This window comes from Aspergillus caelatus (assembly GCF_009193585.1).
Source record: "Aspergillus caelatus strain CBS 763.97 unplaced genomic scaffold BDV27scaffold_33, whole genome shotgun sequence".
Taxonomy (NCBI): domain Eukaryota; kingdom Fungi; phylum Ascomycota; class Eurotiomycetes; order Eurotiales; family Aspergillaceae; genus Aspergillus; species Aspergillus caelatus.
In genome coordinates this window covers 137,174-163,243 of record NW_022475296.1, presented here as the reverse complement: position 1 = coordinate 163,243, position 26,070 = coordinate 137,174, and the positions used below count along the sequence as shown (strand labels likewise).

The 26,070-nt window shown below is 48.0% G+C and overlaps 9 protein-coding genes across 9 annotated transcripts; 2 read left to right on the top strand and 7 right to left on the bottom strand.

Moving 5' to 3' along the window:
- Positions 1-409: 409 nt before the first annotated feature.
- BDV27DRAFT_154794 (putative aminotransferase, classes I and II family) lies at positions 410-1,735 on the bottom strand (the record flags this gene model as incomplete). Its single annotated transcript, XM_032072012.1, has 1 exon — positions 410-1,735. One exon carries the CDS (start codon positions 1,733-1,735, stop codon positions 410-412), a length of 1,326 nt encoding a protein of 441 aa, XP_031930730.1.
- Positions 1,736-2,478: 743 nt separating this feature from the next.
- Positions 2,479-4,241, bottom strand: BDV27DRAFT_169374 (uncharacterized protein; the record flags this gene model as incomplete). Its single annotated transcript, XM_032075015.1, has 1 exon — positions 2,479-4,241. The coding sequence occupies exon 1, from the start codon at positions 4,210-4,212 to the stop codon at positions 2,479-2,481; it is 1,734 nt and encodes a 577-aa protein (XP_031930729.1). The 5' UTR covers positions 4,213-4,241.
- Positions 4,242-5,234: 993 nt separating this feature from the next.
- Positions 5,235-14,514, bottom strand: BDV27DRAFT_154792 (uncharacterized protein; the record flags this gene model as incomplete). The annotated part of the gene is made up of 2 exons (XM_032072011.1): positions 5,235-5,414; positions 5,518-14,514. The coding sequence occupies 2 exons, from the start codon at positions 14,512-14,514 to the stop codon at positions 5,235-5,237; spliced, it is 9,177 nt and encodes a 3,058-aa protein (XP_031930728.1).
- Positions 14,515-15,717: 1,203 nt separating this feature from the next.
- BDV27DRAFT_142660 (histidine-specific methyltransferase) lies at positions 15,718-18,813 on the bottom strand (the record flags this gene model as incomplete). The annotated part of the gene is made up of 4 exons (XM_032069983.1): positions 15,718-15,824; positions 15,977-16,689; positions 16,739-16,988; positions 18,660-18,813. The coding sequence occupies 4 exons, from the start codon at positions 18,811-18,813 to the stop codon at positions 15,718-15,720; spliced, it is 1,224 nt and encodes a 407-aa protein (XP_031930727.1).
- A 654-nt stretch (positions 18,814-19,467) lies between these two features.
- BDV27DRAFT_68944 (uncharacterized protein) lies at positions 19,468-20,273 on the bottom strand. Its single transcript, XM_032077312.1, has 3 exons — positions 19,851-20,273; positions 19,650-19,782; positions 19,468-19,560 (listed from the first exon to the last, which is right to left on the bottom strand). The coding sequence occupies exons 1-2, from the start codon at positions 20,100-20,102 to the stop codon at positions 19,651-19,653; spliced, it is 384 nt and encodes a 127-aa protein (XP_031930726.1). The 5' UTR covers positions 20,103-20,273; the 3' UTR covers positions 19,468-19,560; position 19,650.
- Positions 20,274-21,181: 908 nt separating this feature from the next.
- On the bottom strand, positions 21,182-22,216 carry BDV27DRAFT_123653 (NAD(P)-binding protein). The gene is made up of 3 exons (XM_032065915.1): positions 21,753-22,216; positions 21,433-21,641; positions 21,182-21,370 (listed from the first exon to the last, which is right to left on the bottom strand). The coding sequence occupies exons 1-3, from the start codon at positions 22,201-22,203 to the stop codon at positions 21,281-21,283; spliced, it is 750 nt and encodes a 249-aa protein (XP_031930725.1). The 5' UTR covers positions 22,204-22,216; the 3' UTR covers positions 21,182-21,280.
- Positions 22,217-22,550: 334 nt separating this feature from the next.
- On the top strand, positions 22,551-23,002 carry BDV27DRAFT_123652 (uncharacterized protein). The gene is made up of 2 exons (XM_032065914.1): positions 22,551-22,811; positions 22,882-23,002. Exons 1-2 carry the CDS (start codon positions 22,579-22,581, stop codon positions 22,889-22,891), a joined length of 243 nt encoding a protein of 80 aa, XP_031930724.1. The 5' UTR covers positions 22,551-22,578; the 3' UTR covers positions 22,892-23,002.
- BDV27DRAFT_154788 (uncharacterized protein) lies at positions 22,987-23,697 on the top strand (the record flags this gene model as incomplete). The annotated part of the gene is made up of 1 exon (XM_032072010.1): positions 22,987-23,697. One exon carries the CDS (start codon positions 22,987-22,989, stop codon positions 23,695-23,697), a length of 711 nt encoding a protein of 236 aa, XP_031930723.1.
- A 353-nt stretch (positions 23,698-24,050) lies between these two features.
- BDV27DRAFT_154787 (uncharacterized protein) lies at positions 24,051-25,645 on the bottom strand (the record flags this gene model as incomplete). The annotated part of the gene is made up of 3 exons (XM_032072009.1): positions 24,051-24,893; positions 24,954-25,041; positions 25,098-25,645. 3 exons carry the CDS (start codon positions 25,643-25,645, stop codon positions 24,051-24,053), a joined length of 1,479 nt encoding a protein of 492 aa, XP_031930722.1.
- Between the last annotated feature and the right edge of the window lie 425 nt (positions 25,646-26,070).

Below are 26,070 nucleotides of genomic sequence, written 5' to 3'. Positions count from 1 at the left end.
TTTGAAATAGGGTTCCTTGGCTTTATCACCCGTCCGTGCTGTGTGCTAAGGATCTCCTATCTCGATTATCTCGGTAATTGAGGTAGTGCTACTCGGCCACCAGTCATACACATCGTTTCCCCTAGATTTGAAGACTATTCCCGAAGTTCTCAGAAAGGATATCCTAATGCAGGAAGATCATTTCTTCTATTGTATCATACATACGGAGTTGGCCGGGGTGGCCAGAGGTTGATGGTAATCTGGGAGTGCGTTCTTATATTTGGCTAAATTGGAAAAAGCAAACTATTTACCAATTCGTCCTTAGCCTGCTCCGTATATCATCATTGGGCACGGAATAATATGAACTATTCAACAGAATAATTAGTTCAGGAATGTGAGCAAAAATACGCTACCGGTCTTACACCACCCCTCATTGAATAGCACGGACTATGCGTGCCATTGCCTCCATCAGCCAAGGAACTGGGTGCGCAAACACTAGACGAAACCAGCCCGGGTTCTCTGATCCATACGCAGTCCCATGAGCCACGTAGACCTTGTTATCCAGTAGCTTCTGAAAGATTCTATCAGTGAGATCGGTTCCCCGGCCCTGCTCCTCAGGATGGGCCGCTAAATACTTCGCGCCGAGGTTGACCCATAAAAAGAATCCAGCATTACAGCCACGTAAATATTCAATTTTGTGCTTGTTGAGGGCTTGAACGAGGAATTGGTGAGATACAGAAAGCCTCTCGCGATTTATCTCGATGTATTTATCAGTAAACTGGTCGTCTGAAAGAATACATGCGGTGATCTGATCTGACATCCCAGAGACGAAGGAGTACAAGGACAGACACTTCTGAGCAATATGAAGCTCGGGGTTAGATTGCGAGACGATTGCACCGACTCGCAGGCCGTTCGCACCAAAGTCCTTGCTCATGCCCCAGAGAACGTGCACAAGAGCGGGGTCGATGAGCCTAGTTATGTCTCTCGACAGTAATGATTCGAACGGTGTGAAAGAAACATCTTTATCCACTCGATTCTCCCACACTGAGAGCGCGTAGATCTCATCACTGATCAAGTGCATCTTCCTCGACTGACAGAATTCCATGAACTTGTCAACAGTCTCCCGCGGGTAGCACTGCCCCAGGGGATTATGCGGGTTGCAGAGAATCACAGCTCGCACTCGCCTCCCGGTGGACGCCTCAAACTCTACTGCAGCCTTTTCATACAGATCAACTGTTTCGATGCTCAGGGGGTCCACATTTCCCATCTTCACCGGTATAACCACTGCCTCTGGTCGTAGTGAGATGTCCGCGATGAAGGTGCTGTAGTACGGCATTCCGAGAAGAACGCCCTCGCCTGGGTTAACGAAGGCCCAGCTCAAGTGCTCAATTGCAGAAGAACATCCATTCGTTATCAGGACATGGCGAGGCTCTACTGGCCGGAAGGGATTGAAATGCCTGTTAAGGAAGTGCGATACCGCGTTTCGAAGCGCGTTGGACCCCATACTTCCGTTATTGTAGGTGAGGTGCTCGGCGGACAGACGGAAGTTGGCTTCAATATACTGGAGTAGTGTATTGTGTAGCAGCGTGTTTTCTGCCATCCCGATGGACAAGATTCCGGACGGATTGGTATTAGGATTCCACATGTCACTGATCACATCCCAGGTTATTCGCTTGGAACCCAGTTCAACGGCATTCTGGCCGCGTTTGGAAAAGATTTCAAGGGGTTGGGCATCGGAATACCCGGTTGATCCCATGGCGTAATAACAGAGTTGCCGATAAAAATGAAAGTGAAATATGTTCAAACCAGTATGTATGCCGACACTTTCCGGCACGGGATGTGGTTGTCTTTTATAGAGATACTTGACCCGATATCGGATATGGTGCTCCAGAAATATTAATCTCCTTTCACTCTAAACATGATATCCGAGGTCATATCAAAATGAAGTCTATATCTCCCCGCAATAACAAGGGTAGGCACTCTTGGCAGATCGGCGGTTTTTATATATCGCCAGAACATTCGGCGTTTGATACACATCTCCGATTTGCTACTAATACTGGAAGCATCACCCTGATCGTCCTCTCGACTACCTCAAGGATTGATTAAAGCTCATGCCCCGTATTATTCCCGATTGCGGTGCTCGATTTATGTCTCTTGGGCTTGCTTCTGACAGACTCATAGGTAACAGTGCAGCTCAAAGCAGCTAGATAAGGTATCATAATGCACAAATGCTTCAAGTTTAGTTGATTGAAAAGTGGAAGGATAATATATTTAGTGATTGAGAGGAGTTGGATTTGTAAGAGCGAGAGGGAATTCTACAATGGGAGGATTACGCATGGACTTAACAGGGAAGGCCGATAGGATAGTAAGTAACAAATTTACTGCATATGTATACTGATTGGCATATGGCTATAAAGCAATATACTATGAGGCTTCACGGGAAATCACAATTTACAAATCTTGATTGATTATTGTAATTATAAAATAGATGCCAATAGTCTAGCAGCACTTCCCCTTCGAGCAGCCATTGAGAACCTGCGGTGTCTCAGCCGTATCCAAGCGACAAAAGCATGACGCTTTGATCGGAACATCAGCTGCAGCAAGGGCCAGTTTAGCTGGCTGCTCGATCATAGCTGCTTCATCCATCCTCCCTAGGCGAACAAGGCACTCGTAATATCCCTGCAGTGACCATACATTATTTGGGTGCCGACGCGGTCGGATGATGGAGTGATCCAGGCCCAGGTCGGCACGATACGTTTGTGCTGCTTCTTCCAGACGACCCTGCTCCATTAGAAGGGCAGCATACGCATGGCGAACAGGTTGCATCCACGACCACGGCTCGCTATATGGTAGTTTGTCTTCAAGCTCAATCGCTTCGCGGAGGGACGCAAAGGCCTTGTCGTAGTTTGCACAACGGTATTCAATTTCTCCTTCTAGCATGGCAGAAGCCACACCAAGTACGTCAACGATCTTTCCGTTGTAGGCACGGCGAGTCGCTGGCACGCGAGCCCATGCTTGATGAAAGCGCTCTTGTTCCTCTCGGGCGGTGGCAACATCACCTGTAGCAGCGAATGCAATACCTTTAGCATAGTGCGTGGTGGCCGTTACGCCTGCATAAAGCTCCTGATCATGCGGCAGCTCTTTGCACTTAAGCTCCTCCCACATACCAAAGCGAACCATCACATGTAGGCGAATAGACATGAACTGTTCTAACCAGTCGGCCATGGGTGGAGACTGAATTCGAAGAACTTCCTCCGGCACTGTTGCTTCCATGCGAGTGACGGCATCAAGGGCGGTCTTACGTCTGCCGGCAAACATAGCAGCGTAGACCAAAGAATGATAGTCATGCAGGCGGTAGAACGTGTAAAAGTTCTTGGCTCCTGACTTGTGGAAATATTTATCATCTGCAAGGGTTGAATTGTGGTTCGACGCTATGGACCGTCGCCAGTCGCCAATGAGGATATCCAAATGTGTGGGCATATGGTGGATATGACCAGCGTCGGGCACGAGGTCTCGCAGATGATCGGCCACGTTAATACCCAACTCCGGGGTTGGCGACATTTCAATGAAATGAATATAGAGATGGAGCAGTCCGGGGTTCAAATATGGTCCATCCTCTTCCTGTGCAAGAGCTCGTTCGAGAACCGCCTTCACCTCCATTGTGGGCGCATTAGGGTTTGGTTTCCCAGTGAAAAGGTCCCATAGTGACCACGGAGTCATATTCATCAGCGCGTCGGCATAGAGGGTGGCAATATTCAGATCACGCCCGAAAATATCGTAAACTAGCTTCATAGCGGCGGCATACCCTTTGTTGAGGGCTGCGTAATCCGTCGCAGGTTGATCGGTGGGAAACCGGGATTGGATGGCCTCGATCAAAGCTCGCTCCAGGGGAGTCGCATTGACGGCGTATTTGGCTGCCTCTCGCGATGCCTCGTACCCTCGTTGCACCGATCTGTGGAGGTCTCCTAGGTCGAACTTCTCCCACGGTTTGTTGTAGTTTGGACCGACCGCATAGGCGAGACCCCAGTATGCCATCGCACAGGCAGGATCGTGCGCAATGGCTTGCTCAAAACAGTAAGCGCCTTCAACGTGATTGAATGAGTATACCCAGGTCAGGCCGCGGTTGAACCAGATCTGGGCATCGCCGCTGCTGGTGGTGATGCTATGGCCAAACGAGCCAAGATCATAGTATTCGTCGCCCGCTGGAACGGGTGAGACGACTTGTCGAGTCATGGTGGACGTTGGCGAACGCGGAGTATGAGAGACAGATATTCTGTGAGATCAGGAGGAAAAGTCACCGGATGGAAGGCCAGCATGAGCTCTATGGTCTGCATTATATATAGTTCTATATCTAGGCCTTATCAGTCAAGGCAAGTGGCAAGTGGGGATGCGGAGAGAACTGGCGCTTCAAACACCGGAGACGCCGGAGCTCCTCTCCCCAGCTAATCTTTTAATCACTGGGGTCTAACTGCCTCCTGTGGTATAATCACCACATATTATGAGTGAGCATTGACTCATACGAGAGGAAATTAGTGGAAACGGAATTAAAAGGAACGTCTCCAGAGATGAGCGCTCGGCGACTCGGCGTTTGATGATTATAATCTTTTGCTTGCGGCCGATTTCAAACGCCACTATTATCCGGAACCAATCTCGGCGATGGAAAAGGCACGGCAACTGGAAAAGGAAGACGGGCAACCTAGACATCAAGATGAGGTTAGATAAGTAGACATTTCGCCGGAACGCAACCATGCAAGTGTATTTGGTTCGGCTGGTTTCTGGGTTTGCCATTATATAGATCTCTCCTCAATGGTTTCTCCAAAATGCGAAGATGGCTAACGAGCAAGACCCTTTCTCCTAGGACTAATTATTACTCAGCTCATACTAACTCTTCTGACGTTGTACTAGTTATTTGTCTATAGAGCTCTCGTTCTCTTCTACTAGGCCTACTCTATCGCATTTGGAGACCATGGCGGATGGTCTATGAGTCTGGAATATCTTCCTCTCCTGGCGATTATCTGTGCCATCGGGCTACAAGATATATATATTAATACCGTGGGGCTGGTAATGTTCAGGAAGCAGAAGAAGAATGTATTGGGATTGAAGCAGAACGAATCACTGAAGGTCTTGATATCTCTGCGTGATTGAAATTTATATACGGCGCTGGCCACCATTACGAGATGTTGGAGATAGGAAGAAGATCAAAATAGCTTGTTCTTCTAGCCCTCTGATTCAACACGATCCCGCCTTCAAATAGCCTAGGTATCCCAGTCGATAGACGCGATTGGCCGTGCAGAATGAGCGACAATATGAGCAATCACTTTGCGAAGGTTGCTTAATAGCCTCATCGCATCTTGTTCCGAAAATGTGAAGCTCCAGTACCGCAGCTCGACTTCAATATGGGAGGGATAGATGAGAGCTGCAAGGCATATATCATACTGGTAAGGAGAAAAAACGTCAGAGGAAACAATCCCTTTTTTTTCTTTTTGGGTTATCACTAAGAGGGGAAAAGGAAAGGAATATCTGCAAAAACGAACATACCTCGGTAGGGTCGTGAATGTCAACGATGCTGACCTGCACATCATCACCCAAGTCTCCGTTTGGCTCTGCTATTTGTGACGAGAAACTGACTTGTACCGACAAGCAAGTGTTGAATAACGGAATTGAGGTAGTTTGTGTCACACCACGGGTAATTTCACTGACTGAGCAGTGTTGGTGATCTATTCGGTGTTGCATATCCTGCTGATTCTGCTGAAGAGTCTCCATGATATTACGGTCTGGGCAGAGATCTAAACGACAGGGAAGAACATTAAAGCAGGGGCCGACCATGTCCCCGATATTGGCGACAGGAACATCACGTCCCGATACCAGCGTGCCGAAACAGACCTTTGGCGATCTACTGTAAAAGGAAAGCACCAAGCCCCAGGCCACCTGAAAGATGTTTGTCAAGGTTAGTCTGTTCTTTCTCCAGAAACCATCGACCTCCTTGAAGCCATCCAGGTTGAACTTTTTGGAATGCAGTACGGGGACGGCGTCTGGGGCAGCGGGTGCCTGAAGGAGAGATCTCGGGATGAAGCTCGAGGTGGCTCCATCCAGGGTGCGCTCCCAGTAATTCATGATCATATCAAGGGGTTGTCTCTGTACGTAGGAGGCGAAGTCCTCGTATAAAGGAGCGGGTTTGGATGGTAGGAGATGATTGAGAGCAACGCGAAGTTCATCAACCAGAATGGAAAGAGATGTCCCGTCAATCAACGCTTTTCCAGTCTCCAATTTGCAAAAGACCTCGCCATCAAACCCCTGGCCGACTACCATCTGGTGCGCTGGAGAGGTGGCCCAATCGAAAGACCGGTGAACATCACAGAGCTCCGCAACAACATTCCGTGACTGTAAAGACAAGGCAGCCGTGTCGATTACAGGTTCCTTTAAAACGACATGGAGGAGTCCTCCTGGCGTTAAGGGATTATCCACAATGACTGTGCGGAGGATAGCATGGCGCTGTATCAATTTATGCCAACATTCCAGCACACGGACTGGATCTACCGCTTTACTACCGTATAGCTTGAACACGGCTCGGACATGGTGGCGATCGCCATTTCCAGTTAAGCCCTTGATGAGACCGGAGTGGGAACTGGGACACGGATAGATACTTTCTATCGTCGAAACAGAGTTCAGGCCAAGCTGGCTGAGAAGTGTGGTTTCGAGGATGCCCAGCTGTTTGTAGTCATCGATGGTGACTAGCGGAATATCGCACATGGTTAGTTGACGACGACTCGCTACAAGTTCAGTTGCCGCTGTCTGTAGTGAGCTCTGGTACTCTGTTATCCATTGAGTGATTTGGTTCTGTCTCTGACAGTGTTTGCTAAACCAGACAGAGCAATGCAACCGGTCGCTTCGGATATTTATCGATACGTCGAATAGCGCAAAACGTGGCATATCCTCAGCTATATCCATTTTTTCATCCAACGTCCAATCTGGCTGAGTAAACACTGCATCCGGGCATTCCAACTGTTGATAGCGACCAGCATAGTTGAAGATAATCTCTGCTGGATCATGGTCCTTGAACGCTGTCTTACATTGAGGATTGTAGAATCGTGAACTAAAGTACGGCAGTCCCTTTCCCGGAATGCGGCGGCTATTGTCTTTGACACGGCAAATTAAGTCCATTAGAGATAGGTTGCTACCTATGCTTGCACTCACAGTACATGGACACATGGTGGTGAACCAGCCAACAGTCTGGGAGAGATCAATCTCTGGGTCCCAAGGGTCTCTGCCATGGCGTTCAAGGAAAACGGTTGGCATAACTCTGTCGTTAAAGGTCTTCTGCCAGGCATGAAGAAGAGCTGCATGGAATATCTCTTGAGGCTGTGAATTCAACGGGGTGTTCGCCTCTCCCAGCAACACGTTGGTCGTGTCCGCGTCCAGAGTAAACACCGACTCAATAGCGGAACCGAAAACGTTCTGTTCTCGTGTGAGGCCCCAGTATTCATAACTGGCGGAATGAACCTCAAACGGAAGGACGGACGTTGGGTCATAGCCTTTGGCTTGATCACATTGCAGATGAACCCATGTCTGAAAGGAGAATGGACGGGTCTTTCCGAGCGCCTTGCCCCTTAAAAGATCCTCAATGTCACTAAGGATCACACGCCATGATACTAGGTCCACTGAAAGATGATGCGCAATGAACAATGCGTAGTCCGCGTCATCCTCTACCGAAATAATGTCCAACGACAGGATTGGCCCATGTCGAATATCCAAACGCGAGTGAGATTGCCTGGCTATGCCGTCAACCTGCTCTTTCCTGCGTAAGCGATGGTGTTGGATACAAAAGGAATTATCGAGGGCTGATGATGAGATTATCTGTTGTGGCTCCTTGCCCGGTGACTGGATCCATCGAGCACGTAGCATCGAATGATGTTGGACAATCTGGTGGAGTACATTACGTATTTCGTCAAGGTCAATTGGATATTGAACCTTGAGGAAGAAGCTCTGATTGAATTGCCTATTAGATGATCCATCAGGCCCGAGAATCATCTCTTGAATGGGACTCAAGGGAAATGGGCGATCCATTTCCTCGGCTGCATCGAACCTCGAAATTTCCGTTGAGGTACTCGCATTAATACAAAATAGCGCGACCGTATTGTAGGTCAGGAACGCGGACATGGTGAGATGAAGCTTTTCCTGACGAGATAGAGTGAGAAACCGCATTGCAGAGATGGAATCCCCACCAATAGTGAAAAAGCTGTCGTCTATTCCAATTTCACTTTCTGGCAGTGAGAGAACTTGTGCGAAGATGCTACGCACCAGGACTTCCTGGGTGGTAGATGGTTGACGCTTTACAATAGTTGCTGCATTCATGTACTTGTCCAGCATCTCTCGATCAAGCTTCCCAGCTGCCACCCGCAAACGGGCTCGGTCAGTCTTTCCAGAAGCAGTCTGGGGGACTTCGTCCAGAGGTAGGATAATCCATGGAACCATATAGCGTGGCAGATTGCGAGCCATGTGGGCCTTCAACGCGGCCATAGCGGTGTGATCTACCTTGGTTGGAGAGGAGAATAATGTTGAGGTCTTCTCGGAGGGAGAAGTGATCGTGTCGGCTTCTATTCCTCCATTGCTTCCTTTCATGAATACTACGAGTTCGTCTCTCCGTCTCGTGTTTGTCGGGAATGAGACCACCTCCGCCACTACCACTGCATCTGGAGAATGGCAAGTGACACAATGCTCGACCTCCTGCAATTCGATCCGTTGCCCACGAAGTTTTACTTGGTTATCTCGACGGCCCATGAAACGGATCGACCCGTCACGCTGCTGTTGAACTAAATCCCCTGTGCGATAAAGCCTTGTGGTCCCCGCACCATTCGGCCTCATTGAGCGTAACCAGGCGGGAGCCGGGATGAACGGATCTGCACTTTCCACTGGTGCATTAATATAACCATCTGCGAGCACTGAGCCCTCGATGAGGAGCTCGCCAATCATCCCACGGGCAACCAATCGATCCGGATCAAATGGTTTCGTGACCCAAGCGTTGGCACCGACAGCGGGACCGATGAGGCCGGTTATCCAATTACTTGCTTGAACAACTCCCGCTGCCATAATGGTCGCCTCTGCTGGTCCATACCCATTGACTAGCCTAACCCTGTCGGCCCACAGGTTTACAATCTCCCAAGTGAGGGCTTCACCGCCAAGGACTAGACATCGGAGAGAAGGCACGTTGTCCGGATGAAGCAATCGAACCACTGAAGGAGCCATGATTGCCAAGTTCACATCGAAGTGGCGCATGAACGCAGCCAGATTGTCGGTACAGTCAGAAGCAGATGGCACGCATACACACCCTCCGCACACCAGAGTTGTGAAGATCTCATATATACTGGCGTCAAACGCATAGGAGCAAAAGTGAAGGGTGCGACTCTGCTGATCCACCCCGAGTTGCGGACTATGGTAGGATATGCTCGTGCTTAGAGATTTGTGGGACATGATTATCCCTTTAGGCTTGCCAGTGCTTCCGGACGTGAAGATAACAAATGCCGGATCCATTGGCGTTACACTGGAGAGCGTTTGTGAAAGTAAAGCAGATGTCGGTAGGGAATCCAGCAAGCCAGGTCCGACTATAACCAAATCCCGTGCCAGGCCAGCTACTTTCCCCTCGGTTTCAGCGGTACATATAACGACATCCGCGGCAGTATCGCTCATAACACATTCCATCCTCGCCCGTGGATGACTTGGGTCCAGTAGCACACAGGCTCCACCTGCATACAGAACCGAAAGCATACTCACAATAGCCCATTTCGATCGATTGGGGCAAATTGGGACATTCACACCTGGGCGGATATCGAAGCGTGTCCGTAAGTAGTTTGCTAACTGGATGGTGAGCAGTCCCAGTTCTTTATAGGTCAGATGACCATCCCATCCGGATATTGCATAGGCCCCAGGCTGGGTGCGAGAGTGGTTCAATATTAATTCATGTAGGCAACCTTGAACTGGTGCAGGGGCTGTGGCATTCCACTCGGCAAACTGCCTGATGTCCTGTGGTCCTGCCAGCTCAAGTTGACTCAGTCTCGTATCAGGATATTCACACAGCTGTCTTAGTAGATGCTCGAAGAGGTGTACCATGCAATTTGCTTCGTCCGGACTTACAAGATCGGGATCGTGGCGCAGTTTCACGCGTAAAGCGGTCCCACTACGGCTCAGCTCACATACAACCACTATGCCATAGGTGGAAAAGTCACTGTAATCCATCGAGGGACCGATGGAATGTTCCAGGACATCGAAGCAATAGTCCTTCGTGTCAAAGTCCGCCGGTGGCTGTATCCCAAGTTGCATCTGAAAACTACAGGCTCTTTTACAGTCATCATTTAGCTTCCCTATGCTTTGCAGGCCGGCTTGTTCGTAGGGAATCATGGCTGTTAATTTATTTTGAAGATACTTCAACGCAGTACGGACTGTTTCGTCTCCATGTATGCGGGTGCGCAGTGGTACTGTTGTTATTGTTGGACCAGTCAATTGCTCGATGCCTGGAACTGGTGCATTTCGTCCGTTCAAAGTTAAGCCGATTACCACGTCGTCGGAGTCGGTGTAGTTAGATACAAGTACGGACCAGGCCAACTTGATCAAAAGTGGTAGGCGCATTCCAGAATCAGTCATGTGGATGTTATGAATGGTGTGTTCTCGGAGAGATGTTGGACGAGGGATGTAGGCGGGTGAGGGTAATGCTGGATATATAGGTGCCTGGAGATCGCGGAGCTCAGAAGCCCAGTATTCCTCCCACCCATCAATGCTATTCAAGTATCTGATGAAGGTGTTAAAGTAGGACATTGTAAGAGAAGCCTTCTTACGATATGCAACATCGAGCTGGCCCAGAATCAACTTCAAAGACCATCCATCACACAGCGCATGGTGAATCTTCAGGGCGAAATGTTGATCTCCATTGCGTTTCACAAGGGCAACTTGGCACATTGGATTGATTGACGCACCTCTGCCCTGAAGGTCATGCAGTTTCTCGAATGCTTCCAATGAGGCATGTTGCGTGCATTCGAAACTCACTCGTCGCATCACGACTTGTAGTAGCCCTTTGGGCGTCTGAACAATCTGCGTTCGCAGGATAGGGTTCGCTTCTACCGTCGTCTGCCAGGCGGACAACAGACGCTGGGTATTTATGCTACCTGGTAATCTTAACAGTATTCTTCCAGTATATGTCCCTGGAGACTTGATCGACAGGGCAAACATGCCCTCCTGCAACGCTGTACAAGGATAAATGTCCTCGACGTTGTCTAGATTGGAAAGGTTGCATTGGTTTTGGACCAGCGGCATTATTTCAGAGAGCTTTGCGGAAGTTTCCAAAAGACCAAAGGGGGGTGGTGCAGAGGGTTTTTCTTTCGGAAACGACATTGCTCTTGCATAAAGGGCTACCTCTGATATAGTTGGTGTAGAGAGAAGCTCGCCCACGGTGAACTCAAGGCCTGCATCTCTTGCGGCACCAACCAGCCTTATGGCTGATATGGAGTCTCCTCCGAGCTGGAAAAAGCTGTCTGTTACACTAATGCTATGCTTTTCAATTTCTAGAATCTGTGAAAATAGCAGTTGAAGTGTCTGCTCGACTTGTGTGTACGGCTGCTTTTTGAATTCATCCTTGTTCCTGTTCCGATATAGTTCCAGCTGTGCTTGCGGGAGGCTGCTAGAAAGTTCCCGCAGTAGACGTCGATCAATCTTGCCAGTTGGTGTGGTAGGACTACATGCCAACGGGAAAAACAGATCCGGGATCATAGATGGTGGCAATTTTTGTTTCAGCGCTCCCTCCAGGGTCTCGACGAACCCGAACCATTGTTCATCTGGCATAGCAAAGGGCGCCAGGTCCCCGTTGGCTTGGACTTCATGTGCCTTGAGGTTCAGGAATGCTACTAGGAGCAGCTGTGACTTGCCTTCAATATGGACTGCTTCTATGACCACGTCAGCATCGCTTTCCAAGCTCTTCTGAACTTGGAACTCAACCTCAGCAAGCTCGATCCGTTGGCCCCGAATTTTGACTTGCTGGTCTTTGCGCCCAATATAGACGATGGAACCGTCCATCTGCTGGCGGACCAGGTCCCCAGTCTTATAGCCTCTGTCTAAGATTTCGGCCCCAGGTAGTCGTGCTGATATCGAGGGCACAAACTTGACGAAGGATGCTTTAGTGAGGACTGGGTTATTAAGGTAACCACGGCCAACAATTGGGCCCTGGACAAGTAATTCTCCGACGCCTCCGATAGGCACCAGTTGGTTATGGTTCCTCGGATCAACAACCCAGCATGCGGCCCCAGTTGCAAACCCGATGTTGCTTGGGCATGCAATGGCATTGGGCTGCACTGTGGTGTTTATTGAACACTCTGCGGGTCCATATGCATTCATTAAAGTGACATTGCGTGACGCCCAGTGTTCAGCATCTGCCAGTGACATAGGTTCTCCGCCTAGTATCAGTACATCGAGAGATGGCAGCTTGGCATGTCGCAGAGATCTAGCAAACGACGGCGTCAGAAGGGCGTGTGTAACCCTGAAACTGGATAGCGCCTCCTCGAAGGCCTGTGGTGTGGTACGCTGTACATCGTTGAGTATACAAATGCATCCCCCAGCCATCAAGGTGCTGAGAATCTCCATAATACTGACATCGAATGCGTATAGTGCGAACTGTAGGACTCTTGATTTCTTGGTCAAACGGAATTCCTTGATGTGCTCTCTGGCACCGGTGCAGTAGGATCCATGCTCGATCACCGTGGCCTTAGGCTTCCCCGTTGAGCCAGATGTGAAGGCAACATATAGTGCATCATCCTGCCGCGATGGCCTTGAAAGGTGCGAACCAGGCCGGGTGCGGATTGCGCCCCAGCCCTTCTCGTCATCTATTGGGAGCGCTTGCGGAACAATCCGGGATGCCAGCTCTAGTGTCATCCTAGAGCAAAGTATTGCCGTTGCCTTAACGTCTTCCGCCATTATCTGGAGCCGTTGCAATGGATACGACGGATCAAACAAAGTAAAAGCTGCTCCAGATTTAACCACGGCAAGTATTGCAATAGGCGCCCAACGGCTTTTGTCCATGCAAACCGGAATGATTGACTCAGCACCGCCCAGGCCGAGATCCGCAAGCCGAGCAGCTAATGAGTTTGACAAGACGTCTACCTCATTGTATGTGAACTTCCCATCCCATGAACAAATCGCCTCTGCATTAGGTTGGTTCATGCATATTCTTTGTATGATATGATGAGCAGGCTCGTCCACAACGGGGACATGTTGACTGTTCCAGTACGCCAGCTGAGCCTCGTCATATGGACTAAGGCTTTTGAGGCTTGCCAATTTTGTATCCCGGTTGCGATGCAGGGTCTGGGGAAGAACATGCATCAAGTGGTTCAGGACTCTTTGTGTCACCCATTGGGGAATCACGTTGTGGTCATAATGCGCCTCAACCGTGAGCAAGGAATCCCTTTCCAGCCGGCAATCCAGGGTCAAGGCATAATTTTGGAAGGGGTTTTGCTTCTCAGACTTCACAAGGTTGGCGAATGTCAATGGACGATGTTGGGTTAGCCGACGAACTGACACGACAGTCTGTACGGCACCTGACATTCCTTTTTCCGCTGCGCGTGGGGGGCGTACAGCCGTCGCAGTTTGAGCCGAACGGTCGAACATAACTCCCAGTTCTCGGAGAATATCACCCATGGCTGCCTGGCTGTCCAGCACGAGCAGAGTGGGGTTAACATAGGCAGGGAACCCAGGCCTTTCCTCGTCATGCCGTGAAGCCGTTCCAAAAAGCACATGATCGCTGCTTTGGTACTGTGACTGGGTGATAGCCCATGCTAGCCATATATGGGCGGTAAGCTCGTCTAGCCTACATGGTAATGTGCCCAATGAGACTGACTGCTGTATGGAATGGATAGCAGCAGGATACTGCACTGATGGCGGAAGCTCGGGAAAGGTGGTTGCATCGTAAAAGGATCTTTCTGTGGTGCAAGTCATTGAGGCCTTACCCTCTTCCAGGCTGTAGTCCCCCTTCCTCTGATACACATGATCAACTGATTCAAACACTGCATATAAAGAACACGGGTCGCATATCGCGTGGTGGATTTTGACGACAAGCCGACGTTGGTTTGTATTCGGCACCTTGATGAGACGAACCCGGGCCAACGAAGAACCTAGTACCCAAGGATCGTCCATACCATCTCCCTCGGCCCATAAGAGTGGCTCTTCTTTCAGAATGACGCACACAAAAATTCTGAGAGAGTCATCCGCGATTATCCGAGTCCGTAAGAACGCATTTGACCGTACCGTGTCCTGCCATGCCTTCTTCAGAAGGTTAATATTGGTTGTTTCTGAGATGTCCAAAGTCCATCCCGCAACGGGCCCTTTGTCCCCCTGAGACAAGAGCGCGGCATATACTAGCTGGTCTTGTGTACACGACCTGATATCCTCAATTTCATGCGTTTCAATCCCGCACTTTCGGGCAGCCTCTTCGGAGCTGAACCTATCCTCCCACTTGGTCCGACAAAGCGAACGTGTCATGGGTCCTTCATTTTTCCAGCTCATTCTGTATTCCCAATGTACAGTGGCCTATGCAGCTTTTAGTGGCCCTGTGCACGGAGACTTCAATTCGTGGCTGATATAAACAAGCACACTCTAAGCGAAACACTCAAGTCAAAGTAGCAACATATAAAGGCTGTGTCTAGGGCACTGCCACAACATTCCAAGTTCCTTTATATTACCCTTTCCAGATAATTTACCCGGTCTAGGTGTTCTCCAGTCAATCAATCCTTCACGCGATTGTTATCATCGGTCGTAATTTACCGTAATACCAATGCTCGAAGGGAATGTAAATTGCGCGTCTAAATAAGCCAGGACATAACAGCTCAGCAACTTACACTCGGATTATGAGATATTCAGCCATGCTGGCGTGGTTTTGAATTCTTCGTCGCCTCTTAATATTGGTATTGTGCCCCTTCTACCTATTAGATTCCCTTACTGCTTCCTTCGTACGGAATATATCGGTGCGCTCCCTTGCGCATGCTGTACACGCTTACCATTCCCTTGCTCGGCTGTCTTCTATAAAGCTCCCACTTACCTCTATTACCCCTTGCTTTTACCTTCTGTGCACTACAATACCGACTGCTTCCAGTATGAAAACTCAGTTCAGCTGGACCTCACTAGTAAATGAGTCAGCCAGACCTTCCCTCCCCTGGTAGTTCAACAGGCTGATCACACTCCGAAAGTTTTACATGATTCCCAATACTCTAGACTTCTATTACACCAACAAGCCTATTTAAAGAAGCCATATTTCATACATATATATATCAATCTAGGGCGTGTTAGGTTGAGAGCAATCGAGCAGGTGGTCTATTCAGCCTTTGAGTAATACTGTACCCTTCACCGCTTGTCTACAAAATCTAGGCTTAGAAAGCCCCATTATGACAAACCACCAACCAGAATTCCGCCTCACCGGCGAGGTGCCTGCATAGCTAGACGTTCAGTAGTTAGCCTCGAACAGGTCAATAGAATTTTCATTGATTGATTAATATGACAAACCACCACTGCACCACTGCAAATTTCGCTAGTTACAATGCTAATTCAATTAACTGGAAAACTAAAATAAGTCCAGTGTAAGTTAGGTAAAATCTTAGGCTGCTAGCGCGACTTCTGTTTTTTTTTTTTTTTTTTTTTTTTCCCTCTTGTTGGTGCCAGCAAAGACAAAGACTTGCTGCAATCTAGCTACCTACGTTCATAACATGGATCCTATCAGGAGACGCAAATACCCTCTATACCAGGGCGAATATAGTTATGTATATGGAGCAATAAGGTTGATCCACTCTTCCTTTCCCTACTTGTCCTCTGTCGAATAGATGCTGCGCGCTCTAAACCACTTCTCCAGTAGCGGTGCATTTCTGAGACCGAAAACCGAACTCTGCTTACAGGGTCGAGCCGATACGGTAGAAGGCTTTGGTTTGAATCCATGGTTAGCCAGGCAAAGACTGCATCAACAGTAGGGTGTTCATACAATAGAACTGGTCGCTGTCCCTCCACACGTCAAGCACCTGCATACCAATTCCTTCCACCATGGACCGGAAGTATGGCTCTGGCCATTTTCCGCTACTTATAACTGCAACTTTCTCCCCTTTGGTGATTTTGCACGGTTGTGAATTGATGTGGATGCTAACATCACGAGTGGGAGTGTAAAACACCTGGACCTGGTTTCGCACACGGTCCAGAACTGTGTCAAATGTCCAATCAGAAGCGCAAAAGGCATCGTGCCCTAGAATGCGGTTCGCGGATTGCAGCCCATTCATTATAAAATCCTTAAGCGGTGGAGACTCCCTGTTATAAGCACCCATCACAATGTCCTCGCCCGAGCAGCTATCGACAGATACCAGAAGCTGGCATTGGATCCCCGAGCCAATACAGGTATCAGCCATGCGTGACAGAAGTGACTGCGTTTGGGCGAGATGCATGTTGGTCATGCTGTTTCCCATCCAGAGGAAGGTGATGCTCTTGTGGGCGGTCAAAGGATGTTGATCTGCAAGCCACGCTATGCCGTCTTCGTATGTGCCCCAAAGCCCTCGCAGCTCGACATAATCAAGATCCCCAAGGCCCTTATGCAGCTGAGCCAGGCCATTCTGCAGAGACTCCTGGGACACATCCAGGGCGTAGTATGTTACTGCCTTGTGGGCTTTTTCCAAGGCGGACAATATAATTCCGGACTTCCGCAAGCTCCTGAAAGTTTGGTGTTAGCAAAGTATGAAATGGTAAAGGTTTAACCTACCCACAACCGAGCTCAATGAGCGCACTTCCCTCAGCTATTGTTGCAGCCATATCAGATGAATTTTTCTGTAAGATTTCATTCTCCTTCCTTGTCAGGTAATAAGCTGAGGAATTGCACAACTCGTCGAATAGTGTCTGCCCAGCATCGTCCCATAACAAGTCCTGAGGCAGCTGAAGACTGTCAAATTGAAGACCTTGAATGATCTGCATTTCCAGATCCTCCGACCTCTTGTCTCTCATGATCTCGATAACTGGAATGGTAGTCGTTTGAGTAGGCTGCTTCCTGAACATATTGAACGTGCCACCATTGTTCTCTCTCATCGTTCAGATTTGAAATGATGAAGTCGATGGTCCTGCACCAGGACGAGGAATGGGGAGATCTGTGCTCCTTTTAGTAGCTACGGGGGTTTAAGGGCAGCTTACAGATGTATGTAAGTACCTCAGCAGTAAGGGATCTGCAAATCCGCCTCGAAGAACATATCTACAGTTATGTGGCATTTGTCTCTCAATCGGCAGCTATACTACTAATAATTAATGTATTTTACCTCATAATACACTTCTACATCATATATATGAAGCTTTAAATAGTGCTTAAAAGGCTTAATATCTTTCAGAAGACCAGTTTCATCATACGAACCTCCCTGATCTTGAGTCCCTATTGATAGATTTCGTTGATTCACCTGATGCTGACCAGCTTTCTGAACATACCATATATATAGCATAGAGCTTTGTGGAGACGTAATGGAAATACTGCCATTCAGGGCCTTTGTGAACTAGGATATCTAAAAGTTTTCGCGGTCAGAGATAATATACAGCCACATTCCAATCGCCAGTATAAATAAATCGCCACGAAGGAAATGTGAAACATTCCCCTTGACTAACCGACATTCAGGGCGCCCTTAAGATCACGAGCGGCATGGCGTCCCTTGCCTCGGATTCATTTCACAAGAACTAAATCGAACTTCTGTCTGTAGGAGGCACGGTTCTAAGAAAAAAAAAACCAAGTCTAAAATAGATGAGTTAAGCGGTGTGCCCAAAGCCGAGGCCCTGGCCGGTGTTCTCCTTGCCTCTCTGTCCTTTGATTCTCATCCCCACAATTTAGACAGAAATTCAGAAGGTACGAAATATACTCCGTCATAGTTCTGGCCATTGAATTTGAAGCCTAACCCCGGTGGGTAAAAGTGGCGGTCGATAAACTTGATTTCTAGTGTAGTCCATCATTCAATACCTGTAAATTTTGCTAAGTGCTCCTCCCATACTCCTTTACTGTATAGAGCATTAAAGTGAAACCAGACATATCCGATCACTTCGCCGGAATAGAAAAATTCTTGTAGAGGAGCAGCAGGTGATACAGCTTGATAAAGAAATAATGTGTTCATATAACAGTTTTAATGGATAGTAAATGGGCATGGCAATGGATGTAGATATAAAGATACATAGTCCACTTTAGATACCTGCGCTCTTCACATACATTTGAGTGTTAAAGTTCAAAAACATATTTGTCGCGGCCCATACAACTTCAGGCTGGCCATCTTCAACCTTTAGTCTCAAGTCATAGTTTCTTATGACCTTGGAAAATAGAGTTTGAGAGAGTCTGGTCGCTAATAGCCGTCCAGGGCAGACTGAAGTTCCTATACCAAAAATCAACCATTTTGCGGAGGGTGTTATTGTCCCGCGGATATCGCAAGCGCCCGATTGGGGGTCACAGAAACGGTACCCATCGAAAACATTTGGGTTAGGATAGTTGTCTGGGTCCAGGTGAGCTTGTTGGGCTGGGAGGGAAAATAGGGTTCCAGGAGGAAGAGTGTGGCCTGTTGAAGGGAGTCGAAGTGGTTTTTCTACCAACCCACCACTTGCAACTTCACAGATGAGTGTTATTAGAGTCCTTTCTTTGTGAAAGGGAGTTGATGGGAAATACTAACTTGCAGCCGGTGTAAACACACGGAGACACTCCTTAGTAAAGCTCTCAAGCTTAGGGGTATGTTTGAAGATGTCAAAGCTCCATGCATTATCGGTTTGCTTTAGAGCAGCCGTGAGCTCTTCTCTCAGAGGAACTAAATATTCAGGAGTCTTCATAATTTGATAGAGGAAATTAGCCGTTGCTGGTATGAGACCTCCTGCAACCTCAATGAAAAGCAATATTATCTGGGTGGCCATCATATCAAAATACCGCTCGTCTTCTTTCTCGGCATCATGACTCAAGAGTCCTTTCTTCAGTACTAACTCGATCATCACGTCTAGGAAGCAATTTTGGTTGCTTTTTATGGTGCCTCTTCGCCTTTGTTCAACTCGGCGTCGGATTTCGGGAACAATTGTTTTCTTCATTACCCCCATGCTAGATTGGGCTTGACGGGTCTTTGTTGAGAATTTTCGAACAAGGATCTTAAAAAAAAGGGGGTAAGGCTTCTCTGAGCACCTTCGATCTGCCAACTGCATACCAAATAACGAGAGCTGTTTAGCAAGAGCTGTGTTTTTGGAAAGCTCCGGGCCTAACACGACAAGGAGGGCTATATGACTATAGATATTGGATAAAGTATTAAACAGGTTACATAGATGCCATTCTGTATTCATTAGCTTTCGGCTGCTGGTATCTGTCCTCGCCTCATACATACCTTTGGACTCAGGCAAAGTTTCCATCAGCAAGCGATCAAGTTCACGGACGATTGAGCTCTCGACTCTCTCTGAAGCAAGCAATTAGCTCTCTAAAAATCTCATAAAGCCTTCAGATTCCATACTGATGAAATCGACCTGACTGCACTTCTGCACAGTTAGAGGAGCGATATGCCAACTAGCATCTATCCCAAGATCGTATAATGAAGCTTCCTAGATGGTCACTGTTATTTGACGTATTTTACCCCAATACCATGGGTGGCCGTGATAGTGCCACTATTATGGTATATCATTGTACTCACCTCATTTAACGCCTTTCCCCAGTTGACGTGGTCCCTGGGAACATTGTACCAATCTTGGTAGTGTTGCGGAGGAAGCAACACGACGTATCCCGTACCCGCACTGTCCGATATTGAGAAGGCTTTCCCATTCTTGCTGTACTACTAGGAGGGTTAGAGCCGCGAGTTTGACCACGAGATCATCACTCAAGTCGAGGAACTCGCCTTTCGATATGCATCGGCAAACTCCTCAAGGTAGTGGTCCATCGATTTGTTCGGACGGTATCGTTCACTCAGTAGCGACTTTCCTGGGATACAAGGAGCCCATCGTACGGCCCTTGTTTTGAACCCACAGTAGAGGACGTCCGACACAAAAATGATGAGAAATGAGGCTATTAGTGACAGAGCAGCCATTACGCCCACAGTGGGGACATACGAGACTGCTCTAAGAAGTGCTTCAGGAAATATCGTGTCCATTGTTGTCGAGAAAATGAGAATGGCGCGATATGGTCAAGGAAGAGCTGGGTCACAACGACCGACCACACAAACATAATTAGAAACTGATTACAAAAGCCGAATCCCGGTCTGTGTATAGAGAGTATGGAACAGCTCGGTTATCGACGCAAACTACGGTGCATAAGTAGCGACTACCCCTTACAGTTATTTTTTTTATACCGCATTCCACCCATCTCTAACTTACTCCCCTCTCCTTCCTCATTCGGATCTGCGGTCTTAGTCACATCATAGAGGCTGTAAGTAAGGGGGGGGGAGGGGTCTAGATCTTAGGAATCGTAAAGAGATTAGATTTCTTAACTAGAACTCTGGCTTGGGGTCTGACTCAACCTTGGAATTTTGGTTACGACAGGGACCCACCGACCTTTCCGTTGTGGGGCCGAGTCAAATCAATCACGTTTTCTGTTTTTCGCGGTGGCTTAAACGCTGCAAGGGGTCCAAGGGGATACCCATAATCTCAATGTCTCGATCGATGTAAATTACAAACCAGCCTTTGGAAGAGATATTTAACTATGACTACAGAAGATTATCTAATCTAGTCATTCGGATTCAAAGCTCATCAGTGTCATCACCGAGGATTAAGGTCTTTCCGGTTTCTTTGGTTTCTCTCAAATGCGTTGATATACCTTATGTCCACAACTGAAGCAAGTTCAAAGTATTCATAAAGGATATATATATATTCGATAGAAGTCCATTTGTGACTAAACCTATTTGGTTAGTCATAGCTAGTACCCCGATACAAAAATCAATAGACAATACGATCTATATATAGCGTGTACACGAATGAAGGCTCCCTTACTCTTCTCTGTGGGAGGCCGGTTCGTTATAAGATAGATATATATCGATTAATAAAACGACGTACTTTAACAAACTGACGGGGAAGTGGCAATCCACTCGTACACCATCCAATATCTAAAAAAGATATTTAAAATGAAAAGCAAAAACATACAACAGGAGGGATTCGCTGGTGGTCACCCACCCAACTACTAACCTCCCGGCGTGTGGCTTAAGTACGGCTGAGCGGACGGGAAGCCCTGTTTTCCACACCCTATGGTCGTATGTACCAGTTTACCCTAAATAGCAGACTACATGGCCATTGTTCTTCAATATTCTGATCAGTGCTACCGTGATAGTTGACCCGTTCACCAGCTCTCACAGTAAGGTCGGAGGTCGAATTCATGTGTGAAACTCGACCGGGGTTGAGTATGCAAGAACCAGTACGTCTCAGCGATCTAATCGCACAGTTAGTGTTGATTTTTCTCACCAAGAGAAATGGCGAAAGCAAGCCACTTACCCAGTCGGGATCGATCTTCGCATCCGGGACGTCCTTCTTATATTCCTTCGTCTTCTCCGTCGCAATGATCCCGTCGATGATGGCATGAGCAACATGGACGCCCATGGGACCAAATTCACGAGCTAGTGATTGGGAGAGTGCCCGGACAGCGAATTTACTCATGGCAAATGAACCCAGGCCGGGGCCCCCCTTCATGGCTGCCGTTGCACCTAGAACAGAGAATCAGCACGATGGCTTTTGAATGTGAACTGGACGTCAACCGGTCCGCCTTGCGATCTTCAGCATCCCGCACTGGTTCCGGCAACTGGTCAATCACGAACCGGTGAATATCATTGTCGGTGGATGACGCAGTTCTGCCTGCGACGTCGCGCGCAGCATCAAGGGCAACACCGCTTTGGAGAAATTTGAGGCCCCTCGCGCGGTGGCCTCCAAGCTATCCAGGAACTCTGCGCTGGAATCCAGGAAGGGCGCGCGCGTGAACTTGCTGGCCACATTGAAGATGGCCGCCGAAACGGTCAGATCGGATCCAAACTGCTGTTCAATTTGTTTCAGTGTAGAGTTTAGACTCCCTGCGTTCGTTACGTCGGCAGGGATGCCAATGGCGCATCCTCCATCCTGATTGATGCCCTGGACCAGAGGGTCGAGGCTTGATTGACTCCGGGCGAGGAGCACTACGGGATATGCCTTCGCAAACCGTCGGGCGATAGATGCCCCGGTCCCCGGCCCAGCTCCGGCGATGATCGCAATCGGCTTGGATAGCGTGGATGCCATTGCGGTATGCGGTGATGGGTTGTGCAATGGAAACTGTACAGCGTGAAAATAGTTTCGGGTGCGGGTCAATATATAGCAGATGCAGCAACCGGATACGTCATTAAACCCAAAAGCTTAAGTGTGGTTCTTGGTGCTGCTTACAGATCGGGCGCCGAGAGTCCGAGGAAGTCTCGGTTCTGATTTCCTAGCCATCCTCCTATACCCACCCCGGATTGCCGAAATATCCCTACGTTCCCAGCATTTGCGCAATCCTCACCATTCAAGAACCAGACAACATCGAAATGTACCAAAAATAATAGAAATCCTTTCTTAAATACCAAACTCAGTCTCATGATACATGGCTATATATTTTGTAGCGCTATTTCAAACCTATAAATGTGTTTGTTCGAGCGGAGAACGATCCAATACCAGATGAAGTTCAACGACTTTGCTTCTTTACTCTGCCTCATAATGAGGCTAAGAGTCTATAAACCGAGCTGGTGTCGGGACTTTCATTACGGCTCCTTCGAGGCTTCCAGTCTGGAGAAGGAAGAGTTGGCTAACATCCTGGCCCAATCATTCTGTCATAGCCAGGACGAGTACCTGGCCTCCGAGCTTCAGATATCCTGGTAGGCATGACCCCATTCGTTGTCATCTACCCCCTCCTAGCTGTGAACCTAACAATATTGCTGGCACCAGCCAAATCTAGAGCAATGGTTTCATCAACTGTGGGCAACACTGTTTCAACCTTGCAGGCCCACGGGGATCCCAAATTTAGAAACCGAATCATCACCAGACACCACTATGGACAGGATTCTTCGTGCAGTATCATTATTTATTCCTCCGTTCCAGGCTCATAAAAGATCAGAATTGGCACGGAAAGTCAAGTTAATTACATTTCAAAAATGCTATGACTCGATATCATCCCAAAGCTTAACAGACAGCCTTGATTTAGGCCAAATACTCCAGCGAACCTTCCACAATGATCCGAACCGTCGGTCGCACCTTGTTCTTTTCCTAGGACATCAAGCTCAGAACTCGAAAAAGGTAGTTGTGGGTGCATACTTCCCTAGCTGTACGCAGACCCCAGCTTCAGAGGTGGAAAAGAAGCCGGAAAAGATAGACAAATCGAGAATCACTCCTCCATTACTTCTATTCCAGCTTCAGCCAAGCTTCAGCTTGTTTCGATGGAACGGAGAGGGCAGCATGTCTTCGTCTCAAGCAAACGACAGTGCCACAGGGTATACCGACCACCCTAACTACATAGGGGGTCCCACTCAATCGAAGGTGGGAGTGGAAGTTGACTCCGTCACAGGACAGGCTACATTTCTGCGAAGCACAGCTACCACCGCCAATGGGATGTCAGGCGTGTATGAAGAGGTTACTACCAGTAGGAAGCATGACGGGGCAGAGACCATTAATGAAGATCAGCAAGAGCGAAGAACAACCTTTACAGTCACCCACATTGCCATATTTAACGTGGAAGGTGGGCCACATTACGATTATACTCGGTGAATCCGGCACGGCCATATAATGATAAAAGTTCATATTCAGGGGATGACATCAACGTGTATATAAGAGCAAATAGCACTAATTATATGCCCCTCAGTCCCTATGGTAAGATTACGACTACTACTGCTGCCTGTAGTAACTACTGTACCACCCAGTGGGATCCTACTCCTTAGTGAGGCCCGATTTGCTGTGGCTTTATCAGATATTTAGAAGAGTAGATTTATAATCAGATCTGAAGAATGAATATGAGTCGTGAACATCGTATTATAAGTAGAGCTGATATCGGGCCGAGTTGGCCAAAAACCAATAGTTTACCCCGTGGGTTCCTAATGCAATGTCTGACGGGCATTGCCTTCTCATCCCCTTGAGATGCTGTTATCCTTGGAAGCCCGGCTCTGTCTAGTTTGAGAATCGTGTCTCTTCCGGACATTGAGATGCTCAGTGAATGACTTTCCTTGCCTTTGAGATTTGGAGATACTTTGGTTGTACCTGGGGACTTCTCGGAGTACCACTGCGCTTGATCCGCTGAACATGGCGCGTTCACCGTCTAGCCGCTTGCTTGGGTCTTGCTTTGTAGACTCGCTATCTCCCCACATCATGGTTCCCACGTGAAGCGGTGATGGCTCCTCAGGCGTGATAAAATGAGGAAACAAGACCAAAACTGGGTACTCAGGAAGGTCTGTATCCTTCCCTTTCTTAGACCTCCAAACTTCAGCAGATTGGGGTACATGAGAAACTGTTGTCACCCATTTAGAGCTCCGTTGCACTTTGCCCCACAAATCGGCGGCATCTTGGAGAAATCGACGAAATTCTTCCTTGAACTCAATGCAATTGGTCTCTAGTAAAGGCTCAACTAGATCGACGACCTCGGAGATAACATTTTCAATGTTTTCCTCTACCTGCCTCTGTTCATCTGAACTGAACGCCTTTACCAGAAGTGCCCGCAGTAATGCTTTCTCCTGAGATGTAATCTGATCGCACTGGTCAAGGGCATAACTCTTTGGCATTCGGCTAGCCGATGTTTCAACACACATTGACCGGAATATATTGCGGGAGAGGTGGCTGGAAATTATGCATTGCACGCAGGAAGCACGGAGCGTTTTCGACTGAATCATAGCTGGCGTGGGAAACATTGGGAAAGGATTTGAAGTTGTACATTCTTTCCACTGGAGGTGCTGAATGATACTGATTACTTTGATCTTTGGATTTTTGTTAGAGATCTGTATCAAAGTACAAGATGGGTTTGACAGAGAATATACCTCGCAGGCATCGGGCGGAAAAGTCTTGTGAAAATATCTCTGAATGATATCGCGCAAAGCCGCCTCGAGGTCTTTGATGTTCTGAATCCTAGCCTACATGAGCCTAGAAATACCTTCGGCGGAATATATGAAGTTGGCACATACAGATCAGGTCCAAAATCCTCCAGTTGAGTCGCCCGTTTCAATTCTTCAACTTCTTCTTGACTCTGTTCGAGGCGCCCCTGTAAACCAGTGATTGTCGTATCTCGCTCACCCAGTTGGGTACGGAGCCGGCGAAGCTGCTCGGTTTGACCGTGGACTTTTGTTGATAGGTCTTGCAACTTGGCGTTGAGACTTGTTTCTGCATCCTCCCTTGTTTTTTCTATCTGAGTCCTTGCTGTTTGAAGCTGGGCCTGAAGATCCTTCTCTTTCTCGGCCCAGCCCCTAACACGCTCCTCCACATAGTCACCAAGACTTGCTTTTTCATGCAATAATGATTGCTGCTTCTGATGCTCTTCCTCCAATTGCCGTTTGTGATCCTCTATCTTCGAATATGCTGCCTTGAGTTCGTTCTCAAGCTCTGTATTTCTCTGTTGTAATTCTTCATGGCTTTTAATAGATTTGGAATGATTGATGGTGTCTTCCGCTGCTGCCTGCAGAGCCTTGATAGAGGACCACAAGGTTTTGTCCTTTGACTTATCTTTTGGCGCCATTCCGAACATATATTTATGACTATTAGGTGTCCCGTTTCCCTTCAGATAACGAACCTGAGGGAATGTACCCTTTTTAAGTCATGACCTACTATTATGAGAGTATGCAAATCATATCTCTAGGGAAAATTGCTTTCTTTCTTTTTTTCTTTTTTTTTTCTTTTTCTTTTCATTTTCTTTTTTTTTTTTGGCACGTGTTTCAAAAATCATTGGATGTGAGGTAAAGGTTCGCATTAAAAGTTCTCCAAAATCGCATGACGCCCCAAATGCGAAGGCATTGGCGGTGAAAGACTTTCTATTTATCCCCTTGCGTTGCGAACATAACATGGAGTAGTAGCCTTGCGATCACTGTAGCATATATGAGTATAGGCGGGGAGAGAGAGACTGGCCATTGTCTATGCAGCTATAGATGGGCACATCCTTTGACA

Bases quoted from the DNA above. Each gene is read 5' to 3' on its own strand.
- BDV27DRAFT_123652 (XM_032065914.1), top strand. From the start codon at position 22,579: ATGTGTTTGTTCGAGCGGAGAACGATCCAATACCAGATGAAGTTCAAC.
- BDV27DRAFT_68944 (XM_032077312.1), bottom strand. From the start codon at position 20,102: ATGGACACGATATTTCCTGAAGCACTTCTTAGAGCAGTCTCGTATGTC. The intron at 19,783-19,850 runs GCGAGTTCCTCG...CTAGTAGTACAG, and splicing joins TTGCCGATGCATATCGAAAG to CAAGAATGGGAAAGCCTTCT.
- BDV27DRAFT_123653 (XM_032065915.1), bottom strand. From the start codon at position 22,203: ATGGCATCCACGCTATCCAAGCCGATTGCGATCATCGCCGGAGCTGGG. The intron at 21,642-21,752 runs GTTCGTGATTGA...TCTCTGTTCTAG, and splicing joins ACCGACAATGATATTCACCG to GTGCAACGGCAGCCATGAAG. The intron at 21,371-21,432 runs GTAAGTGGCTTG...CTGTGCGATTAG, and splicing joins CGAAGATCGATCCCGACTGG to ATCGCTGAGACGTACTGGTT.